Source organism: Emydura macquarii, unplaced genomic scaffold (assembly GCF_026122565.2).
Source record: "Emydura macquarii macquarii isolate MOO-44397 ecotype Brisbane River unplaced genomic scaffold, CSIRO-AGI_Emac_v2 contig_719, whole genome shotgun sequence".
NCBI classification, from domain to species: domain Eukaryota; kingdom Metazoa; phylum Chordata; order Testudines; family Chelidae; genus Emydura; species Emydura macquarii.
This window is the reverse complement of record NW_027130856.1, coordinates 239,927-259,461: the sequence shown is the minus strand read 5'-3', so window position 1 is coordinate 259,461 and position 19,535 is coordinate 239,927. Positions and strand designations below refer to the sequence as shown.

Genomic DNA, 19,535 nt, shown 5'->3' with positions numbered 1-19,535 from the left:
GGCTTCGGCCGGGCAGGTCCCTCTGCAGCCGGACCCCGCGGGAGCCGCGGAGACTCGCAACGCGAGTGACCCAAGGCGGTTCTCCGGCTGCTCCAGCCCGGTAGCCTCCCCTCTGCACGGCCCCGGAAGGTGGATACCGCAATGGGAGGATGTTCGCAGGCTGAGCCCCGCAGCTAGGAAACATGAGAAGGCTTCTGGATTCATGTTCCGGGGCCTGGCCGTGCCTGCCTGGTAAATAAAGGGGCTGCGGCGGCCGGTGCGGTCAGAGCTCGGGCTCTAGGTGTAGAAAACATGCGGCGGGAGCGGGAATGGGAGTAGGGACCCCGCTGGATTATTCCCCACCGAGCGGACTCAGCCGACCCGCCCGCACCAGGTATTGTCGCCTTGCCGCCCGGGAGGCTGGCGGGCCGGTCCCGGCTCCGCAGCGAGCGGCGGTGTGAGCAGCATCCCCTGCGGGAGCGACCGTCCCCCGGGCCGGCTCGGCTCAAGCGACCTTCCGCTGCTGCTTAGCCAGCCTGCTCCCTCGCCCCGGCTAGCGTCCCGCGCCGCGCACAGCCCGCGCTGGGGGCGAGGGAGAGGCTGTTTCCCCGTGTTTCGGTTCCCCGGCGTTGTCACACGTGTGTGGGTGTGGGTGTGTGGGTGGGTGTGTGTGCGCACGGGCCTCTGATGGGACCAACAACAGTAGAACAGTTTAATCCGGATCGTGACCCGTGCTGAAACAGGCTCCTATGGGGGAAGTGAAGCGAAGTCCGGCTGTGCTGAGCTACTGCGGGAAGTAACTCGGGATGGAGCTGCCAGGACCCCCAGGAAGTAGCTGTGTTGGGCACGTCCACCTGGGAGCCGGGCCCGGGGCACCACCCAGTGTTAACAGGTCCCTCGTGCCGCGACGGCTCTGGCCATGGTCTGTGGTTTCCATTAGTGCCAGAGGAGGTGGCTTGTGAGACTGAGCTGTGTTGTTCGCTGCCTCTGATGTCTGAAGACACCTCGATTGGGACTTGGCTCTCTGTGGCGGGCGGGGGCGGGGGGCTAGGACAGGCGGGCCAAGGTGATGCCTTGTGGAGCCGGGCAAACCGAACCCTGCGGTGGCTACAGAGCAGAGGTCGGGTCCTTTGAAGGACGGCCGTGGAGGCGGGGGATCCAACGGCGGAGCGGCTCCTAAAGCAGAAGCCACGCGCTGGGGCAAATCCGAAGTGGCTGTACTTGCAATACGCGCATCTGTGCGCGCAGACACAAACACACACTCAGCGCGGGGCCAGCGGCTGCAGACAGCTAGTCACGGGTCACAGGCGGCAGCCGCCTCCTGTCTGCAGGGCATCCTTGCAAATATTGACAGTGGCCATCTTTTGATTTCTGGGCACAGCAGCTTAAAGGTTTCTCTCAGCCGCCGCTCGGGAGCAGCTGGCGGGCCGGGCTGCAGGTCGGCGGGGCGGGTGGAGGGGAGGCGGCGGCGGCAGGAAGGCAGGCAGGGGGCTGTGCTCTCGCCAGACAAGAGCTGTACAGTGGGTCGCGGAGGCAGTCCGCGGGCCGGGGGCGGCTTTGAAAACAAACCCGGAGGCGCGCGCGGACCTCCCCGACCATCGCCTGGGGAGGCAGGCGGACAGACAGACTGGGAGCCCGGACAAAACCCAGCCTGTCTCCGAGAACGCCCCGTTCGTGTTAGGGATGCTAAGCGGGCCAGGCCGTCTGCTCGGCCGGCCCGCGGGCTCATGGACAGGACGGGCCTGGTCATTGGCGAGAAAAGGGGCGTCGGGCGGCGTCCCCTCCCGCAGCTCGTCCGGCTTCTGGAAAGCAGCCCCCGCCCCAGCGCGGGATGGGGGTTGTCATTAGCCAGCGGCGCGGCAGCCCCCGCAAGGGCGCGATCCGTCCGCTCCGCCAGCTCGCGTCTTGCCCTCCTGCTCCGGGCGCTGCGGTGCCCTGGGCGACGCGGCCCCTGGGGCTTCCAGCCGCCTGTGGGGCTGCTCCCCCCGGCCGGGGAAGCCGGCTTTCATCTGCGATCCCAGGTCCTCGCCCCGCCCCCCAGCCCAGGTACTGCCCTGCACATCGATCGCCTCTTCGGTACCGTGACCGAGGGGGGGACGCTGGTGCCCCGGGAGCGCTCTGCCCCCCGGGCTGCGCTTGTGGCTGCAGGGCCCGGGGTCCCTGTCGGAAGGGCTCTGGAAGGAGCCGAGTGCCCTGCCCCACAGGCAGGCCTTTGTGAGCGCTCCCAGAGAGCAGGTCGCGGGGACCGGCCGGAACGCCCCAGAGACGCGGGACGGGCGCCGGAGCTCAGCTCGCCCGAGCCCGGCGCTGTAGCTCTGCCTCGCCAATGAACTGTCCGAAAAGAAGCCTTCCGATCTCACGGTACTAGGAAGAGTGCATGTCCTTACTCCCGGGCGGGAGCAGGGCGGGGGGGAGGAGAAGAGGGGGCGCTCCCGGCCGGTTGCGACACACCCTCGGGAGCTGGGCGGATGGCGAAGGTTTTTCCCGTACCCTAGGGGGGAGATTTTACGGCAGGAGAAGAGACGGCGGGGCAGGAATTCCGATGCTAAGCGAGGGTAGGACGTAGTTTTGCACACACCCACCACACACACACACACACACACACACACACTTTCTCTTTCTCTCTCTCTCACACACACACACTCACGGAGAAAGAGCAATCTCCCAGCCTGGGCAGCAGTTCATGGACATGGAGACCTGTAGTGAACCGTGGGCAGCCGCAGCCAGCCGCAGCCAGCCCCTTCCCGGCCAAGCTCGCCCTGATGTGTTCGGTGTTTAACCGGTTAGTGCGATATGACTGATTTCCTCGAGTAACCCGATGCTTCTTCTTTGCAGCACAACCCGAGCCATCCGGACATCTAAACCGCAAGGTTCCCACTTACCAGACTCCGCTGCGACCGAGGGACCCGGCAGCCTGCAGCCGATCACCAGCCCCCCCGCCCCCACCATGAACACCGTAGTCTTTAGCAAACTCAACAACCAAGTGCTTTTCGAGGAGAACGCCAAGGAAAGGGAAAGTAACAGCCGGCCTTACGTGGGGCTCCTTGACAGCCCACACCACGCCGAAGTGCACATCCCCGACAGTCCTTCAATTAAAGACAACCTCAGCCTTCGGAACAGGCGGACAGGGTAGGGCCCTCGCTCATTCTGATCACTGTCCTTTGTGTTCCTCTTGCAGTGCGAGCGCGGTGGGTTCTGACCTGAGTGGTGACAACTGGTTATCGTTATCCTGAGCACGTGCTTTAAACCTTAGTCTCTTGAGACTCCAATTCCACAGCTCTGGAGAGTGGAAATTCCGGGAGTAGATGATGCAGTGTCCAGGCCATGTCCGTGGGACGTGCGAAAGAGTGTGCTGCTGGTTTAGATTACTTACCTCCTGCTTTTTTAACATGACACATACCAGAACAAAATGGGTAGAATAAGTCGGTGTCCTGTTTGTTTGTTTGAAAATATTAACCCTGCAATAACAGAGCAGCAAAGAAGGTAAGAGGAGACATCAGTGATCCTCTCTGGTGGCCATGTATCAAACCAGCCGGAGAGAGCAGATATAAGAAACCAGCTCTAGGAAGGGGTCTCTTGAGAACTTTTTAGCAAATGGAGCCTTAAGAAAGCCAGACAGTGTAAAAGAAAAAGATGAGTGACTAGAGATTTGGTTTTGTGTTAAATTGAGCTAAAGAAAAGGAACTTTATTTTTGTTACATTTTTACAAGAGGATTTAAAAATAATTACACATTTATTAAAGTTGCTGCCTGTCAACGACCGGGAATATTGCTATTAGAGACAGAGTTATGCAAAAAATCCACCTGATGATAACACCTCAGATGTTTAATTTTTGTTCTGGAACAGGTGAAAAAGGAGGTGGGAATGTAATAAGTTTTGCTAGTTCAAAAGTATAATCTGTTAGTGTTAATGTGATGAATGTGGGGAAGCATCTTTGGTTAAATTTACAATGTAAGGATTAAGGCATTAAAAGAGAGAAGGAAAATGAAAAATGCCGAAGAGCTATTTTTATTGCAGAATTTCCACCTTAAAGATTACATCAGCTCATACTTGTAACGGCATTGCTGGCTAGTAGGGCAGAGATTATGTTTCATCAAAATGTTATTACCAGCCGATTCAGACACAGATTTTAAACAAAGTATTTTAAAAGACCGGGAAACAGGGGAGAGAATCCGGAAAATATAGCAGGTAGCTGGCGAGGCCCGACAGCGTCACCTGCCGGCACAGTCTGGAACTACAACACCAAAATCACATTTCCTTCTTCCTATTCCTATTCCCTGCAGCGGCCGCTAACCACGGGGAGCAGACATTTCATTGGGAACATATTCTGGACTGTTTTTAATCCGATTGTATTTTTGTTCTTCTGAATTTGGTTTATTGTTTCCTCTCTTTATTCCCTTTAGAATTTTAATCTTTTAAACTAGAGTTTAACTTTTTCCGGTTTTAATTATTTTCAAATCCGAGATGTTGATTTTCGCCTTGGAGTTTGGGAAATGACACGTGTGTTTTCAAAAGGCTGATTGTTTCACCTTGTGATTTAACAAGGGATTGTGCGCCACTGAACCAGGACGTGCTTGAACATCCTACATTTGCACAGCGCGTGGATTGTCTAGCACTGGCAAACTCACTCCGTGAGCCTGGCCCGGTTTTTAAGTGTCCATTCCCAGAATCCCAGCATGCTGTGGAGAAGAACCCAGTTCTGGTGGCGATACAACAGGCGTAAACCAGGCAGGGAAGGGGTGCTGCAATATTTCCAATCGTTAAATCTGCTCAGGACAGGCTGAGGCTTTCTTAGACCTCACAAACCTGCTGAAAAGGCTGGTTACACACCTACCAAAATATAATTTGCAGATGCCACATACCACACACCTTCTGAGATACGGACACCAGTTCTGTAGCAGAGCGTGGGTTGGAATTCGCGTTGTTCGGCAAGCTAAGCGGGGGCAGAGGTAGCCCTTTGCCCCTCTTTTCTTTATTATGCTCGGAGGACACTGGCTTTTTTAAGGCAGGCTCTGGATATTTTCTATTGCAATCTCTGTTTTGTCTGTGTTATATGCCTCCCTCCCCTCTCCGCCGTCCCAAGGTCAGCCTTCTGCTTCTGTGTCTCACTGAAACCTTTCAAAGTTCCCCTACTTCGTGGAAATCCAAGGAGCTCGTTTCGGAAGACGTGGAGGGAACATTCACACTGCAGTAGGCAGAGCCCAGAGCGGGTGCAGCAGAATGCAATTTGTATTTGCTTGTCGGCAATCGGCCTCATCTCCTAAAGCACAGACCCGCAGTTTGCCGAACACTTTATGTATCTGGTGACATACAAGTATTGTTACTCAGGGCTGTTGGCATTATCTGGGATTACTCTCATGCTAGAAAACCATGTTGAAGTGGGGTGGGGTTTTTGCTTGTTTGTTTTGCCGGAACGTGCGGTAGGGCCTTTGCTGCAAATATAAAGCTTGCATGTGCCGTGGCGTGCAACGTATGTGCCTGTGTGTTACACACCCACACCCATCAAACACACGGACTTGTACAATATGTCAAGGCACACGCGCAAATAAACTAGCGTGTGGGTGTATATATTTTAGAGCGGCACCCACCCCTATCGCTCGTTGTATTGCATAGCTGGGGGAGGGGCTGGTGCGCGCGCGCGCACGTGTCTGGCGCTGCACACCGTGCGGTGCGATCTACACGTGGGCACCACACCGTGTCCTCCGACCTCCACTCTCAGGCAGCAAAGACGGCACCAGCCCACGCCGCCTCCGGTGCCACTGCGCGGCAATGATCGCTGTGGAGCTCGGCGCAGCGCGGGGGGGGAGGGGGGCTGGCAGAGGACACCCCGCGAGTGACTAACAGGCCGGGCGCTCCCCTCTCTCCCCCTGCAGGGCCCGGCAGAGCGGCGGCAAGGTGCGGCACAAGCGGCAGGCGCTGCAGGACATGGCGCGGCCGCTCAAGCAGTGGCTGTACAAGCACCGCGACAACCCCTACCCCACCAAGACCGAGAAGATCCTGCTGGCGCTCGGCTCCCAGATGACCCTGGTGCAGGTAACAACCCGCCCGCGGCCTGGCCACGCTGCACCTCCCAGCAGGCTGCGCTGGTGCCTCTGGCTCAGCCCCTCAGCCTCCGCTCCGCGGCCGGGCTGGGGCCGAGGGGCAGGCCCGTGCCGGGGAAAGAGGAAAGCAGCTAAAATCAGGGACCAGCCGCCGGCTTTAAACAGCAGCCGGGCGTCAGGTCAGGCTCCCTCGCGTGATTGCGGGAGTGAGGTGTCAGTGTCGGGCCCGGGCCACGTATCCCCAGGCGCTGACCGGGGCTGGAGTCCTCACACCGGGTGGGTGGGACTGTTTCCTTTTAGCCTCCAGGACAACTGCGAAATCTTTCACACACAGGAAGAAATAAGAGGCAGGCACCCACCCAGGCCACACCCACAAACCGACCCTGGGAGACGGGGAAGGAGGCATGACTTAGGCACTGCAGCATGTGGGAGGTTTAGATTGGCCTATTTGAAAAGGGCAAGTGATCACCTAATTGAAGAGCCTGGCCCTGTTGTAACCTGTACACACAAGGTACCTGCACGGGGGCAGGGTTAAGCTTGCACCTGTCATCTCAACTTGAATTTCGAGCATTGAACAAACCGTAACAAACTCATAACACCTTTTTAATAGAATACCATAGTGTGGACTCTCTCTCTCTCTCTCTCTCTCTCTCTAATACTATGGAAATATATATAACATAAGAAAAACCCTCCCTACTACAGCTCCAGTTGGCTATACTGTCTGTAATATCAGTGCTCACCTTAGGAAGACAAGTATCTCTTGCAAAGGCGGTGGCTCAGCCTGTGCACACCTTGAAAGGTCTAGCTGGGCGCAGGAGAGGTCTCATGAACAAAGAATGAGGCAAGGACTCCTGAGTGCTTGTTTAACTCATCCAGAACCAAACCATTAGTACTTCCTCTTAAACAGGACTATTTCCCTTCCAAGCTTGAACTTTCTAACTCCATCCATTCTCCATCCTTTCTAATGCCATCTATTCGGTAGAACAGTTAAAAACAAGTTGAAAGAGGGTTTTAGTTAATAAGAAAGGGGTATGTTTTTTATTCATTCATATAAATAGCTGAAGCAATTTTGCTTAGTCTTTAAAAAAAATCATCTTCAGCGTGGAAGATTTTAGCACAAACAGCAAATATTTCAGAAAGTTATGAGTAGGTTCACTTCCCATATGAAAATGGGATAGAATGGAAAGAGATATCCAGTCCTAACCACAAAGAGCACTAATAATAATATGTATTATACCCGTTACAAACAAAGGGCACCTGCATCTAATGATTCTGACTTTCCGATTGTCACAAGACTGTATATAAAAATTATCTTCCTGAGATCTAGCTAGATATGGGAGCCTATCCTGTTTTACCTACTTGGGCAAAATTCCCACTGAAATTAGTGGAGGTTTTCTCAAGAATAAGGAGGATAGGATTGGCTCCCAAGGATTAAGTAAATCTTACTTCCCCCCCCCTTTCTTTTTTATCGGGCACAGTATGTTAGATGATGGAGTTACATGTTATCAACTGTTGGAGGTGCTATCTCAGGCTCTCATCCTGCAAAGACTTATACACTATGAATGATCTTACTGACTGTAGTAGGGCTACTCATGGTGCATAAAGTTAAGCATGTGTGTAAATCTCTGCAGGGTCAGGGCTGCAGTACTCCACTGTATGCATTTTGTGCCACTTAGCCGATGACATCCATGTAGCAAAATATTATCAAATATTAGAAAAATAGGAATGAGATGGGAATGCAGCATTAGTTTGTATGTTCCCTCAAAGAAGACTATACTATGAACTGTGATTCTAAGAGGTTATCTCTTTAGTACCTCAGTGTGAAACGCAAGCACTAGTGAACGCAACATAGCTTTGACCAAAATAATATTAACTGCCTGGAAAATGCCATTTATAACTGGAAAATATAGTTAAAACAACTTATCTCAGATTTTAAAAATAGATATAAAAGGATCGCTCTGAATTTTTAAATATGATTACATATCACTATGTATAGTTTACAGCATCTTAATATGACTATTATTGAGCTGTACCTTTTAGAGAATATTTCTATATTTTTATATGAGATTGAAAATATTTTCAGAACACATATGAGGAGAAAATATCATTTCACATAGCTGGTATATTAGAGAAATTTGTCTGATTTTCTTTAGAAGGGCCACAGAATAACCATAAAAAGGAAACTGTTTTGGATTGCTATTATTTAATATTTACATGATAGTAGCAGTCACAGGCTCTAATCAGGATCTGTCTTATTGTGATAGATGTTGTATAAACATGAGTGGGACATGGCCCCTGTTCAACTGAATTTATGATCTAAGTAGGATAAAAGCAGAATAAAAATAATATAGAGCTAAATTAATCCCTGGCCATTGGCTTCACCAGAGTTACACTGGGGTTGAATTTGGTCTAGGCATTTAATGTGAAATATCACATTTTAAAGAGTCATGCAAACCAGCTATCTATTTGAATTTACAGAAGAACATGATCAAAAGGAAACCCCATATGTTTCTCCCATCATTTAGGTGCGATATTCTTTTAATCCAGAAGCACCATAGCATCTGCATAAGAGATAAATATAGATGTCTGGCATTCACAGTAATTCCTGCGCCTGGAAGAATAAAATAACAATATCCCATATATGCTTTTTCAAATGCAGAAAAAGAATAAGACTGTAAACCAGATCAAAATAGTTGAACCCTGAGAATTAAACACACAGAGCCAGGTTGTGATCTCAGACGTGCTGGAGTAAATCTGAAATAACTCCACTGAAGTTATTTTGAATTGAGAGTGGTATAACGAAGAGTAGATTCTGGGCCATATTTCTGTACCTGTTTGAAAATTTTGTTTCACATTCCAAGAGCTGCACATTCCAGACTTATCAAACAAGGTGTTGCATAATTAATTGCCCTTCTAATCTAGTAATACCAAATAACATGTTGTAGAAGAACCACGAACTATTGTATAATGTTTTCTCCTGGTTGCACACCTAAGTTCAAATTCTCTTCAGTCGTACATTTCTTTATCTTAGCTTTTTCCATGTTATCAATTCAGTTTCTCAGTGCTTTACAGCCTCCTTTGTTCTCACCTAGAATATCAGGCTGTGTTCACAGTAATCGTGTTCTCACTAGTCCTTTCAAACTTCTTGTCTACTGAAGCTGTTGCACCTTTTGCATACAGGGTTAGATCACACCCTCCGTTGACAATCCCATGGAAGGCCAAAAGATACTTTGAAAACTCTTGGGTTTCCACCAGCAGTGTATCCAGGGAATCATCCAGCTGGTTTTGGTGGGTGGTATTCTTTTCCTGAATGGTGACCTTGCAACAACCCAGCAGAGATCCCAAGTATGACAAATAATTCCCATACATCTAGGGACATCCGCAGTGAAGTCCAGCCCCTCTATGCTATGTTCTGGGCACCAGAATGGCTTCAGGTTGAACTGTGCTGCCAATGCCTCTCTGCCTACATTTGCCATCTCCTACACACAGCATTTGCAAGCATGGAGAAGGAACCTGTAAGAATTTACTAGTAAACTTTACTGGATCAGCATTCTTGCTTGCATGTATTTCCTCCACAGTTGCCTGGCAAATGATGCTGAATACGGTAGTGGCTACCCACAGGCTATGCCTGCTCTCCATGAAGCCCACTCTCTCCAAATACGCAGAACTTCAAAATGCAGAATTTGCACAGCAGGGTTTCAGCAGGATCATATGGAGGAGAGGAGGGTTATTCTTAGAACAGTATCTCTCTGACCAGATTTTGGACTATTTTCAAGTGTCCTGCTATTTTCATTCCCTCCACTGCCTCCCAGTTTTTAAAAAAAATTAATTTCCATCATTTTAGTAATTCTTTGTTTAGTAAGCTGTTTCTTGGTGCTGTGAAACTAAAAGGAGGTTTGTTCTATTTCCTGGTTCCTAGAAACTTAGGACGTAAAGGCAGACTTGCATGGAGAAATAGGGTTTTGCAGATATTACGAAGTCCCTTTATTTCTAATCACTAACAACATAAACACATTGGGCAAAATTCTGTGTTGATCTATACCTATGCAACCCCAGTAAAGTCAATAAGATTGCATTGGGTGTAAATTACTCAGCACTTGGCCTAGCAGTTCAAAATATTATACTCCCAAAATTGCAAAGGCAGAAGACCAGAAAGCAATCTACTTCTAAAAGCTGTCTTCCATTTTAGCCCACAGATTAGACTCCAGTTTGGAATCCAGCAATTTGTTCTGTTAATTTGCCATGAATATGTTATGTTTTCATTTGCACTATTACCACAGCATTTGATTTATTTTATTTTAAATTTTGGTTTAAATATTCTTGTGAAAGAAAAAAGAAAAATGACTGCATATTCTTTCCAAAAGGAAATATGAATGGCTTTATTGTTTAATAAGAAGATGTTTGCCATAGTAAGATTAATATGCTGATCATGTGCTGCTGTGGATTTAATAATATTACCGTTTGCACAAGAATATCTATGCCATAATTTATTTGGGAGAAAGGGATCATTTGGCTATTATCCATCTTCTAAATCCTTGGCTCTTCTTGAGTAGAAAAGCATAATAAATTAGAAGAATCTTTTCTGAGGTAAAGCCAAAGGGTCAGTATTTCTTGGTGACCATATAAATACTTTCGGCCATTCAGGGGAATTTCTGTAAGGCTGAGAAACATATTTATGGTAATTCCAACAGTTTTTTCTTGTTTATAAAAGGGGTTTTAGTTTTAATACTGTGATGATGATGCATAAATAGATAGACAGTAGTAACAATTTTAATCACAGTTTTCTCAGGATACTTAGTCGTTGGTGGGATTCTGAAACAAAATTCTTCTCACAGTGCCTTGTAAGCAAATCTTTGTTTTTTATGTTTTCTAAGATTTTCCATGTAAAGAGTAATATGATTCATAACCACCCTAATGGGTGTTAGTTTAGGATATTTTCTTTTATAATAAATCCTAAATAATAGTTCTAATGATATGTGCAGAGAGATTAATAGATTATGAGGCTGGAAGGAACTACTGTGATTATTTAGTTTGACCTGCTGTTTAGCACAGGCTATAGGATAACAGATATATTCTGGGAGACTTGACATGCAACATTTTGATGAACGCATATAGATATATGATGAATTCCTGCCCAATGAAAGTTAATGGCAAACCTTTGTTTGATTTCAGTGGGCCCATGATTTCATCCATAGTATTTTAGGAACTGTTAGGTGGATAGGCCTAACCTTTATTCAGCATTAGGGAACCTTTTTGTAGTACCATTCAGAATCTGTGTATAAAGTCATCTAAGGGGGAATCAGCAACTGGAGTGCATTTCTGAGGTGGGGTCTGTAATACTATACATTTAGGGAAAGACTCTTTTGTGTATGCTGAGTTAAGGTTATTTCTTAATAGTTAAAAATTACTATTTCATCCTCTCATGCCAGAAACCTTAAAATATGAATATAGTGTTCATTCATATTAATATGAAATGTTAAGAGTTGGCATGGAAAGAATGTATCCACGGTGTTTGCTGTTAGATTTTCAATAAACTGATAGTGTATCTGTAAATCACTTTAGTTAAATCTAATTGCTTTTATGCAAGAGTCACACCATTTCTGTACATGGCATTTTAGCACCATGGTATATGTGTAGGGTCTGGCTTGACAACAATATGTTTCTGATGGGATGCTTAGAAAACTGTCAGTTTTCTTAGACATTGCTGTAACTGTTAAAATATCCAACTGGACGCCAAATCAATCAGTCTCTATTACTGCACATATGAATTTAGAATTATACTAAATCCTGTGGAAGTCAGGTGACCAATATCTCAGCTGAACAGTCTGGAATGAGTTTGTTAACTGCATTGGAAGGTGGATGGATTTCAATACATCCCTTCTGGTTTACTATAATGATTGCTGTGTCAATATGATGAATGTAAACAAGCAGCCTTGGAGCAGAACAAGCATTACTTAGTCTTCTCTGCCAGCTACAGTTTTGGTCTCCTAACCTGTCAAGTAAACTACAGGGTTTGTAAGGCAATGAATCTGGCATTAGAGTGCTGATCTGGAGCTCACTCTACTTGCTGTGGAGCCCTGTTTCATGTAAAATAGGATTTAAGTAAAATCAAAGTGACAGGCTTAATGGGTCTCTACTAAATTCTAGGTAGAAAGCTGAACCAAAATTTTACTTGTGATTAAGCAGATAGTGTTTATTTTCTTCATAATCACCCTTAAATGGATTAGCTATCCAAAATAATTAGCTAACTACTTATGTGATGTTTATGTATTTTACCGCAATAGCTGGATTACAAAACTAGGGCCAAACCCATCTTTGAGATCCACACTGCGGCTTTCTGATAACAGACTGCTATCTGGTGTGTTGCCTGATCTATTGATTACTAATTGACTAGGTTATTGATTTAGAATCCCCAGTTAACACTGAAATTTGGTGGGTTCTTGTGTCAAGATCAGTCCCACTACTATCAGAATTGCTGCTTTGGGAGACCCATGGGGCACAGCAGTGATAACAACATTCCCAGTCAGGGAAGACCTTCTGTAACTGTAAAAGTTTTATTATTAAAATAGTTAGTCCAATAAATAAACCAATCCCAGCAGGTAAAGTGATGTAATATAACACTGCCAAGGCAGCTGGCACCATCACAGGTATATTCTCATTCTATCCTTGGGGAGAGCTCTAGAAGTTGATAAAGATCTTGGTCTGATTCTGGCATGCTGATGAAGAACTCCCATGGCTGAACTTGAGACCAGATGTTTTGTAGGTCTTGATGGTTCTTATGCATATTTATGCATTGCTTTTCCCTCTTTTACCCTATAACTTACTCACCCTTATAATATTGAGGTGTCCTTATCCTATAGGCTAATATATTAATTAAGCAACACTGATTAACATATACATCAGTTGGATTACTATGGTTATCTTCAGCTGCGTGTCTGCTAATATTCCCTCCAAAAATACCCTAAACTGATACAAACTGCCTTCTTGTGGTCACCTACCAATAGTTTGCAATACTTGTGACTATTTACAAAACAATAAACAAAGTCTTATGCCATCTTGTTACTTAAGGTCATTGTTAGTTTGCTTACTTATGCTAATTTATTGAGCAACTACTCCTACTCAGGGTGTCAGGCCTTATATTTATGCTAACTGCTTAAGCGATTCATATAGGTCTAGGTCTAGAGGTCTCTTGTGTTTCTATCATTTCTTACCCTTTTATCTGAGGATTCCTGATATAATTACTGCATGGATACAGGTGATTGAACATACATTAGCTGGCTTTGCAGGGCTATAGGCCATGCTATCCTGCTGAAATCAGTGTGAATCACCCATTCTATCAGTCTCTGTGTTAGGACTCTCACAGCACAAAAATAAGGGGAGGGATTTGTGGACAATCCAGAGATTCCCCACATTCTACTTTTCAAGTAATGCTACTTCACATCCTTTTTGAAGAGCGTAAATCAAAATAAAATTAACCCTGGAAGGAATAACCTGCACTCTCATGTCCTTCTTCATGATTAGTCTCTATAGAGATTTCCAAATTTCTAGAATATAGAGGGCTTGATTCTCCTCTTTACTTACACCAGTGTAGCTCACTGATGTCAACTGAGTTTTTCCATTGAGTTTTCAATTGAGTTTTACACTCATGTAAGTGAAAATGGAATCAAACTCAGCATTTGCCCAAATTCTGCAAACATTACTATTCAAAGTCAGTGTAAACACATGGGACCACTTTTGGAATGTTTGCACTACATAGGCGACTTGTCAGAGTCTTTTAATTTCATTAACATACAAAGCACAACACAATATTGCAACCCCTTTCTTTTGCCATCTCATTTCTCAGAGCCAGTGTATATCAGAAAGCACAGCACACGTGTTAAATAATTTTTGTCCATTTTGTGGTATCTAACTCTAGGGAAAATATTGTTTGGAATAATTATCTATAGATCAATGTCTAGGTTTCTGCAGTGACTATAAACATATTTTCCCTACATGCTGTTCCCTTTACCCGCTTGTCATCAATCATAATGTACTAGCACAGCATAGTGCAGGATTTAGTCCTTTATGTCAACAAATTGAAAAGGGTTTATGTTTTACTCTTTTATTATGCACATACTTCATAGTGTAAGGATAGATGTTACAATGTCAGCTGGTAGACGATCTAATATTACTTATGTAATTTAATTAAATTTAAAACACTAATAATATATTGGATATACTTATTAAATATTCAGTATATTATCTTTTTACAAAGATGCTGAAGTTAATTGTGGCAGATTGCCACGGGCCTCTTGCCCTTCTGGGTCCTCTCAGTGGTCTACCCCTCTGAAATAACAGGGCTCGCAGGCTTCACCTGGTGCAATCACCCGTGCTTATTTATTTAAAGTGTATGCCAGGCTCACTTGGCTACAATGCTTTGGGCTGTTTACCCTTCCTTGGCCAGGAGGCAAACTAAAACACAAGGCTTTCACCCTTCTCCCTGGCCATGCCTCTCACTTGGTTTCTCCCTGGCTGGGTTATATATCCCCCATTGCAGCTAGGGAAACAGCTGTCCTTCATTGCCTCATTAGGTGAGGTTCTGGCTTGCTCTAATCCGAGTGGTGGGTTCCCTATTTGCAGTCCGGGGCCCTGCTGGCTCACTTTACCCCAGCCCAGGCAGCTGGGATGGGGGTGGCAAAGGCACCAAGTGGCTAATCACCCTGTATCCTGCCACACACCTCCCCCCTTTAATGAACCACCTGTTTCACCCAGCCTCTCCCTCTCTTTGGCCTGATATATTGGCCCACACAAGGGATTCCCTTTTCTCCATCTGGTGATCCATGGGGTCTTCTCTCAAGAGTTGGGGTTGCCCCTCCATTGGCCCTTCTCCCAGGGTGGGTCTCCTTTCTGCCTCCCCGGTAGGGGCATGTCTCCCCCAAATGTTCCTTGTCCCTACATATCCAGCAATCTTGGGGTTCTGGAGCGGCCAGGCACTCTCGTGGCTTGGGCAATACCGCAGGCCATTTTACACCCGCCTCAATGGGCACTGCCTCTATGGGGCTCAGAATTGCCTGGCTCGGGCACTACTTCCACTTGTGCCCTTCTTTCCCACAATTCCAACACTCCCAGGTCTCTGTGGGCTGTGAGGAGTCTGGGCTACCTGTCCTCGCTCCCTCTTCTATTCCTTGCCCCTTCCCCTCACCCTTGGGCTCCATGGGGCAGCTTTCTTTTTGCTCCTCCAGCTCGTGTCTAGGGATTTTCTTCCTTCCCACAGGGTCTCCCCGGCCCCCTTCCTCGGGGTTTCCTATTGCTCCTCCCAACTCTCTGGGAGCGGGTCCCCATTCAGCCCCCAGCAGTACAGGTAGGGTACCCTGCCACTACCCCTACCTGCTGCCACTTGAACCACCCTTGGGCCTCCAGGGGCACCTGCTTGGTATCCCCATGGACACACCTGAGGTCCACTCCGTTCCCTGGGACCATCCAGGGTGTCTTCACCAGCCTCCTCCAGACCAGTGATTGGGTGGATGTGGAGTCCACTAAGCCCCGCTGGGGTCTTTTCCCCAACCGAATGGGTATTGTGGCCAATGGCCATACCTTCGTCCCCCTGCCCTTCTGTCCACCTACAAAAGTCTGCCAGTCTGCACTCCATCTCGGGGCAGTCCTGCGTCTTGTGACAGGGATGGCCACACTGCCAGCAAGTCCCCTCCCTTTTTGGGTGCAAGTTCTGGGGGCCTCTCCCCTGGTCCTGCTCCCTTGGTGGGCTTTCCTGCACTCCTGGGCGCTTCAGCCTCTACATACTCCTTAGTCAGCCTCATCGCGTTGTCTACTCGGCCCGGCTGGTGCCGCTGGACCCAGACTCGCACAGTTTCTGGTAGGCTGAGGAGGAATTGCTCTAGAACCACCGCATCCAGCATTTCTTTCACTGTCTGGGTGGCTGGCCTCAACCACTGGGTGTCCCAGTCCATTAACCGCTGGGCAAAGGCCCGGGGCCATAGGCTGTCAGTCCACTTGGTGACCTGAAGCCTCTGGCAGTATCACTCTGCTGAAAGTCCCACTTGATCCAGAATGGCGGTTTTGACTACATTGTAGTCCCTGGCTTGGGCCTCTCCCAAGGCCATATAGGTAGCTTGGGCCTTGCCTCCCAGGTATGGCACGAGGCGCATGGCCCAGGTTGCCCTCTCCCAATCCGCCACCATAGCCACCCTCTCAAAAGTGCCCAGGAACGCATCAGGGTCATCTGTCAGGCCCATCTGACACAGTCCCCAGCCCGCTGTCCTGGTGCCGTCCCCGCTCGCATGCACTGGAGCATTTGCTGCTGGACAACTGCCTGCTCTTGGGTGAAATCCTAGAGGCTCCGCTGCTGGTTGGCTTCCCAGGTCATCAGTGCTTGTCGTTCTGCCTGGTGGGATTGCTGCATTTCTTGCACGGTCTTGATGAGCCACTGCAGAATCTCTTCCATTGTGGAGTCCACTCTTAGCAATGGCTACGGAAGAGTCCCGGACAAGCCCCCATGTGTGGCAGATTGCCACATGCTCCCTCCCTTCTGGATCCTCTCGTCGGTCTCCCCCTCCAAAATAACAGGACTTGCAGGCTTCACCCAGTGCAATCACCTGTGCTCATTTATTTACAGGGTACAAATGCAAATCCTACTCCCAGACCACGAGGCTTCGGGCTGCTCACCCTTCCTTGGCCAGGAGGCAAACTAAAGCACAGGGCTTGCACCCTCCTCCCTGCCCACGCCTCTCACTTGGTTTCTCCCTGGCTGGGTTATATACCCTCTCTCCTCCCCCCCCACACAACTAGGATTCCTTGCTTGCAGGCTGGGGCCCTGCTGGCCCACTTTACCCCAGCCCACGCAGCTGGGGTGAGAGTGGCAGAGGCACCAAGGGTCTAATCACCCTCTACTCTGCCACATTAATATAAAAGGGACATTATGGAAGAATTGAGTTAAAACTGACTATTATTAATAAGAAGTGCTTGCTAACTCTTCGGAAGGAGTACATGCCAACTGAAGACTTGATCCTGTATTCCTGTCTCATGCAAAATTCCCATTCTCATTAATGACAGTTAAACACACACTTGGGACATGATACATGGTGAATGTATTTCAATCATTCATAGTTTTCATAACGCATACATGAAAATTGTAAAAAATACTAGTAAATTAGATTTGCAATTTTTTTGAAGAAAACTATTGCATTTGTTTTTATGTAGGTATCAAACTGGTTTGCCAATGCAAGACGTCGCCTTAAGAATACTGTCCGGCAACCAGATCTCAGCTGGGCTTTACGAATAAAGTTGTACAACAAGTACGTTCAAGGAAATGCCGAAAGACTTAGTGTAAGCAGTGATGATTCGTGTTCTGAAGGTTTGTTGATATTTTTATATTAATTTTGTTCCATGTTTCTACATAAAACCAGAAAATATCAGATTCTTCAGAAAGAATGCTGATCTCACAAAAAGCTTTCAGTGTGATAGGCTTTATTTTGTCATAGCTGTGTGCCAAATTCTGCTCGCAGTTATATACATATAATTCCACTATAGTTTATAAGATTATACAGGTATAACTGAGGGGAGAATCTGACCATACATAAGGTATGTTTGTCCTTGCTGTATAATGCTATTATTAGACAAAATCATGCTTAGTTTGTTGCGTATTAAATAACACGCCTGCTTCTTTAGGTCCCAGTACAGCAAAACACTTAAAAATATGCATAACTTTAAGGAAATGATTAGTCTAATTGAAATCAAGGGGCCTTAATATTCCTTTGTTTATGTGATATATGCTGCTGGCCGTGCCACGTCATAGTCACTTTATTAACAAAAGTAATGTGATGAATTTCACTTGAACTCACATATTAAAGGGAGCAGGATTTGGCTTGTAGCACTATCGTGGCAGAAAAAGCAGTCCTTGAAAAATTCCTTCACATTTCCTCTCCTCAGCAAAGTGAAAGTACTGCGAAAAAATTTATATGGCAGGCTACTTTTTTTTTCCTTGCTGTTGAAAGTAATCATTCATTTAAATAATTATCCAATAGTTTTGTAACATGATATACGTATTTATCTGCTGTAGTTGTATTAGAAATGAGCAAATGCTGCAAAACATTTAAGGATATATTTGTTCACAATTAAATGAATGTGTTTCATCTGTGCTGTGTTTCTTTTGTGGTCACTTTCCATAAAAGTTTAGTTGCAGGAATGTTAGCTGAAAGAGCAAATTTTAAGCAAATATTTCAGAGTGTTCATGGGAAATGAATTTCAAATTCATAACAGCAAACACAATGCTAAGAATTAAGCTAAACAAATCAAGGTATTGAACGATACTATGTGATTTTGTTGACTAATTACACAGCTCAGATTTCAAATGCATGAAATGTACAGTTCATATAAAAGTTAACAGACCAAGAATTATTTTCTAAAATTATCCAGAAAATAATTTAGAATAGCTAAAACATTTGAGAAAATTGTGATCTGCTTGTGGACGATTTGTGAACAGAAAAAAAGTGAAATTGATTGAGAAATCATGAGTTATGTTATTTACCTAGCTTTAATCATGTTACAAATATTTAAAGATGCACAGATAAGGCTGCTCTATAATATATATATATATATAAACCGTAATGTTCCTTTCTTCTTCAGATGGGGAAAATCCTCCAAGAAACCATATAAATGAAGGGGGATATAACAAACCAGTTCACCACACGGTGATTAAAACTGAAAGTTCGGTTATAAAAACAGGAGTGAGACCAGAGGCAAGTGCCAATGAGGATTATGTGTCACCCCCCAAATACAAAAGCAGTTTATTGAATCGTTACCTAAATGACTCATTGAGACATGTCATGGCTACTAATGCAGCCATGATGGAAAAAACGAGGCAAAGGAATCATTCTGGTTCATTTAGTTCCAACGAATTTGAGGAGGAATTGGTGTCCCCGTCATCATCAGAAACTGAAGGCAATTTTGTCTATCGGACAGGTAAGGAATTCTTCATGTATCATTTTAAAACAGTTGGCTGTGTTTGTTAATATCACCTGAAATGAATATAGGCATCCATTCTACCTTTCATGTGAATGAATAACTCCCATTTACATGTGTTATCACCTAGTTACAAGCTATTATTGTCATTGTCAGAACATCCTTCCCTGATATAGTCCAGAACATCATTCTGGGACGTATCAGCCAGGAGTGTTGTAAGCAAGACCCGAGAAATAATTCTTCCACTCTACTTCGCATTGATAAGGCCTCAGCTGGAGTATTGTGTCCACTTCTGGGCACCGCATTTCAGGAAAGATGTAGACAAACTGGAGAAAGTCCAGAGGAGAGCAACAAACATGATTAAAGCTCAAGATAACATGACCTGTGAGGAAAGATTGAAAAAATGGTGTTTGTTTAAATCTGGAGAAGAGAAGACTGAGGGGGGACATGATAACAGTTATCAAGTACATAAAAGGTTGTTACAAGGAGCAGGGCGAAAAATTGTTCTGCTTAACTTCTGAGGATAGGACAAGAAGCAATGGGGTTAAATTTCAGCAAGGG

The 19,535-nt window shown here is 46.2% G+C and overlaps 1 protein-coding gene across 1 annotated transcript in view; it reads left to right on the top strand.

Moving 5' to 3' along the window:
* Positions 1-2,691: 2,691 nt before the first annotated feature.
* MKX (mohawk homeobox) overlaps positions 2,692-19,535 on the top strand; it is a 60,388-nt gene continuing 43,544 nt past the window's right edge. The window contains exons 1-4 of the mRNA XM_067542790.1: positions 2,692-3,108; positions 5,853-6,012; positions 17,214-17,367; positions 18,639-18,974. Coding sequence (XP_067398891.1) covers positions 2,798-3,108; positions 5,853-6,012; positions 17,214-17,367; positions 18,639-18,974 — 961 coding nt within the window. The 5' untranslated portion in view covers positions 2,692-2,797. The remainder of the gene's footprint in view (positions 3,109-5,852; positions 6,013-17,213; positions 17,368-18,638; positions 18,975-19,535) is intronic.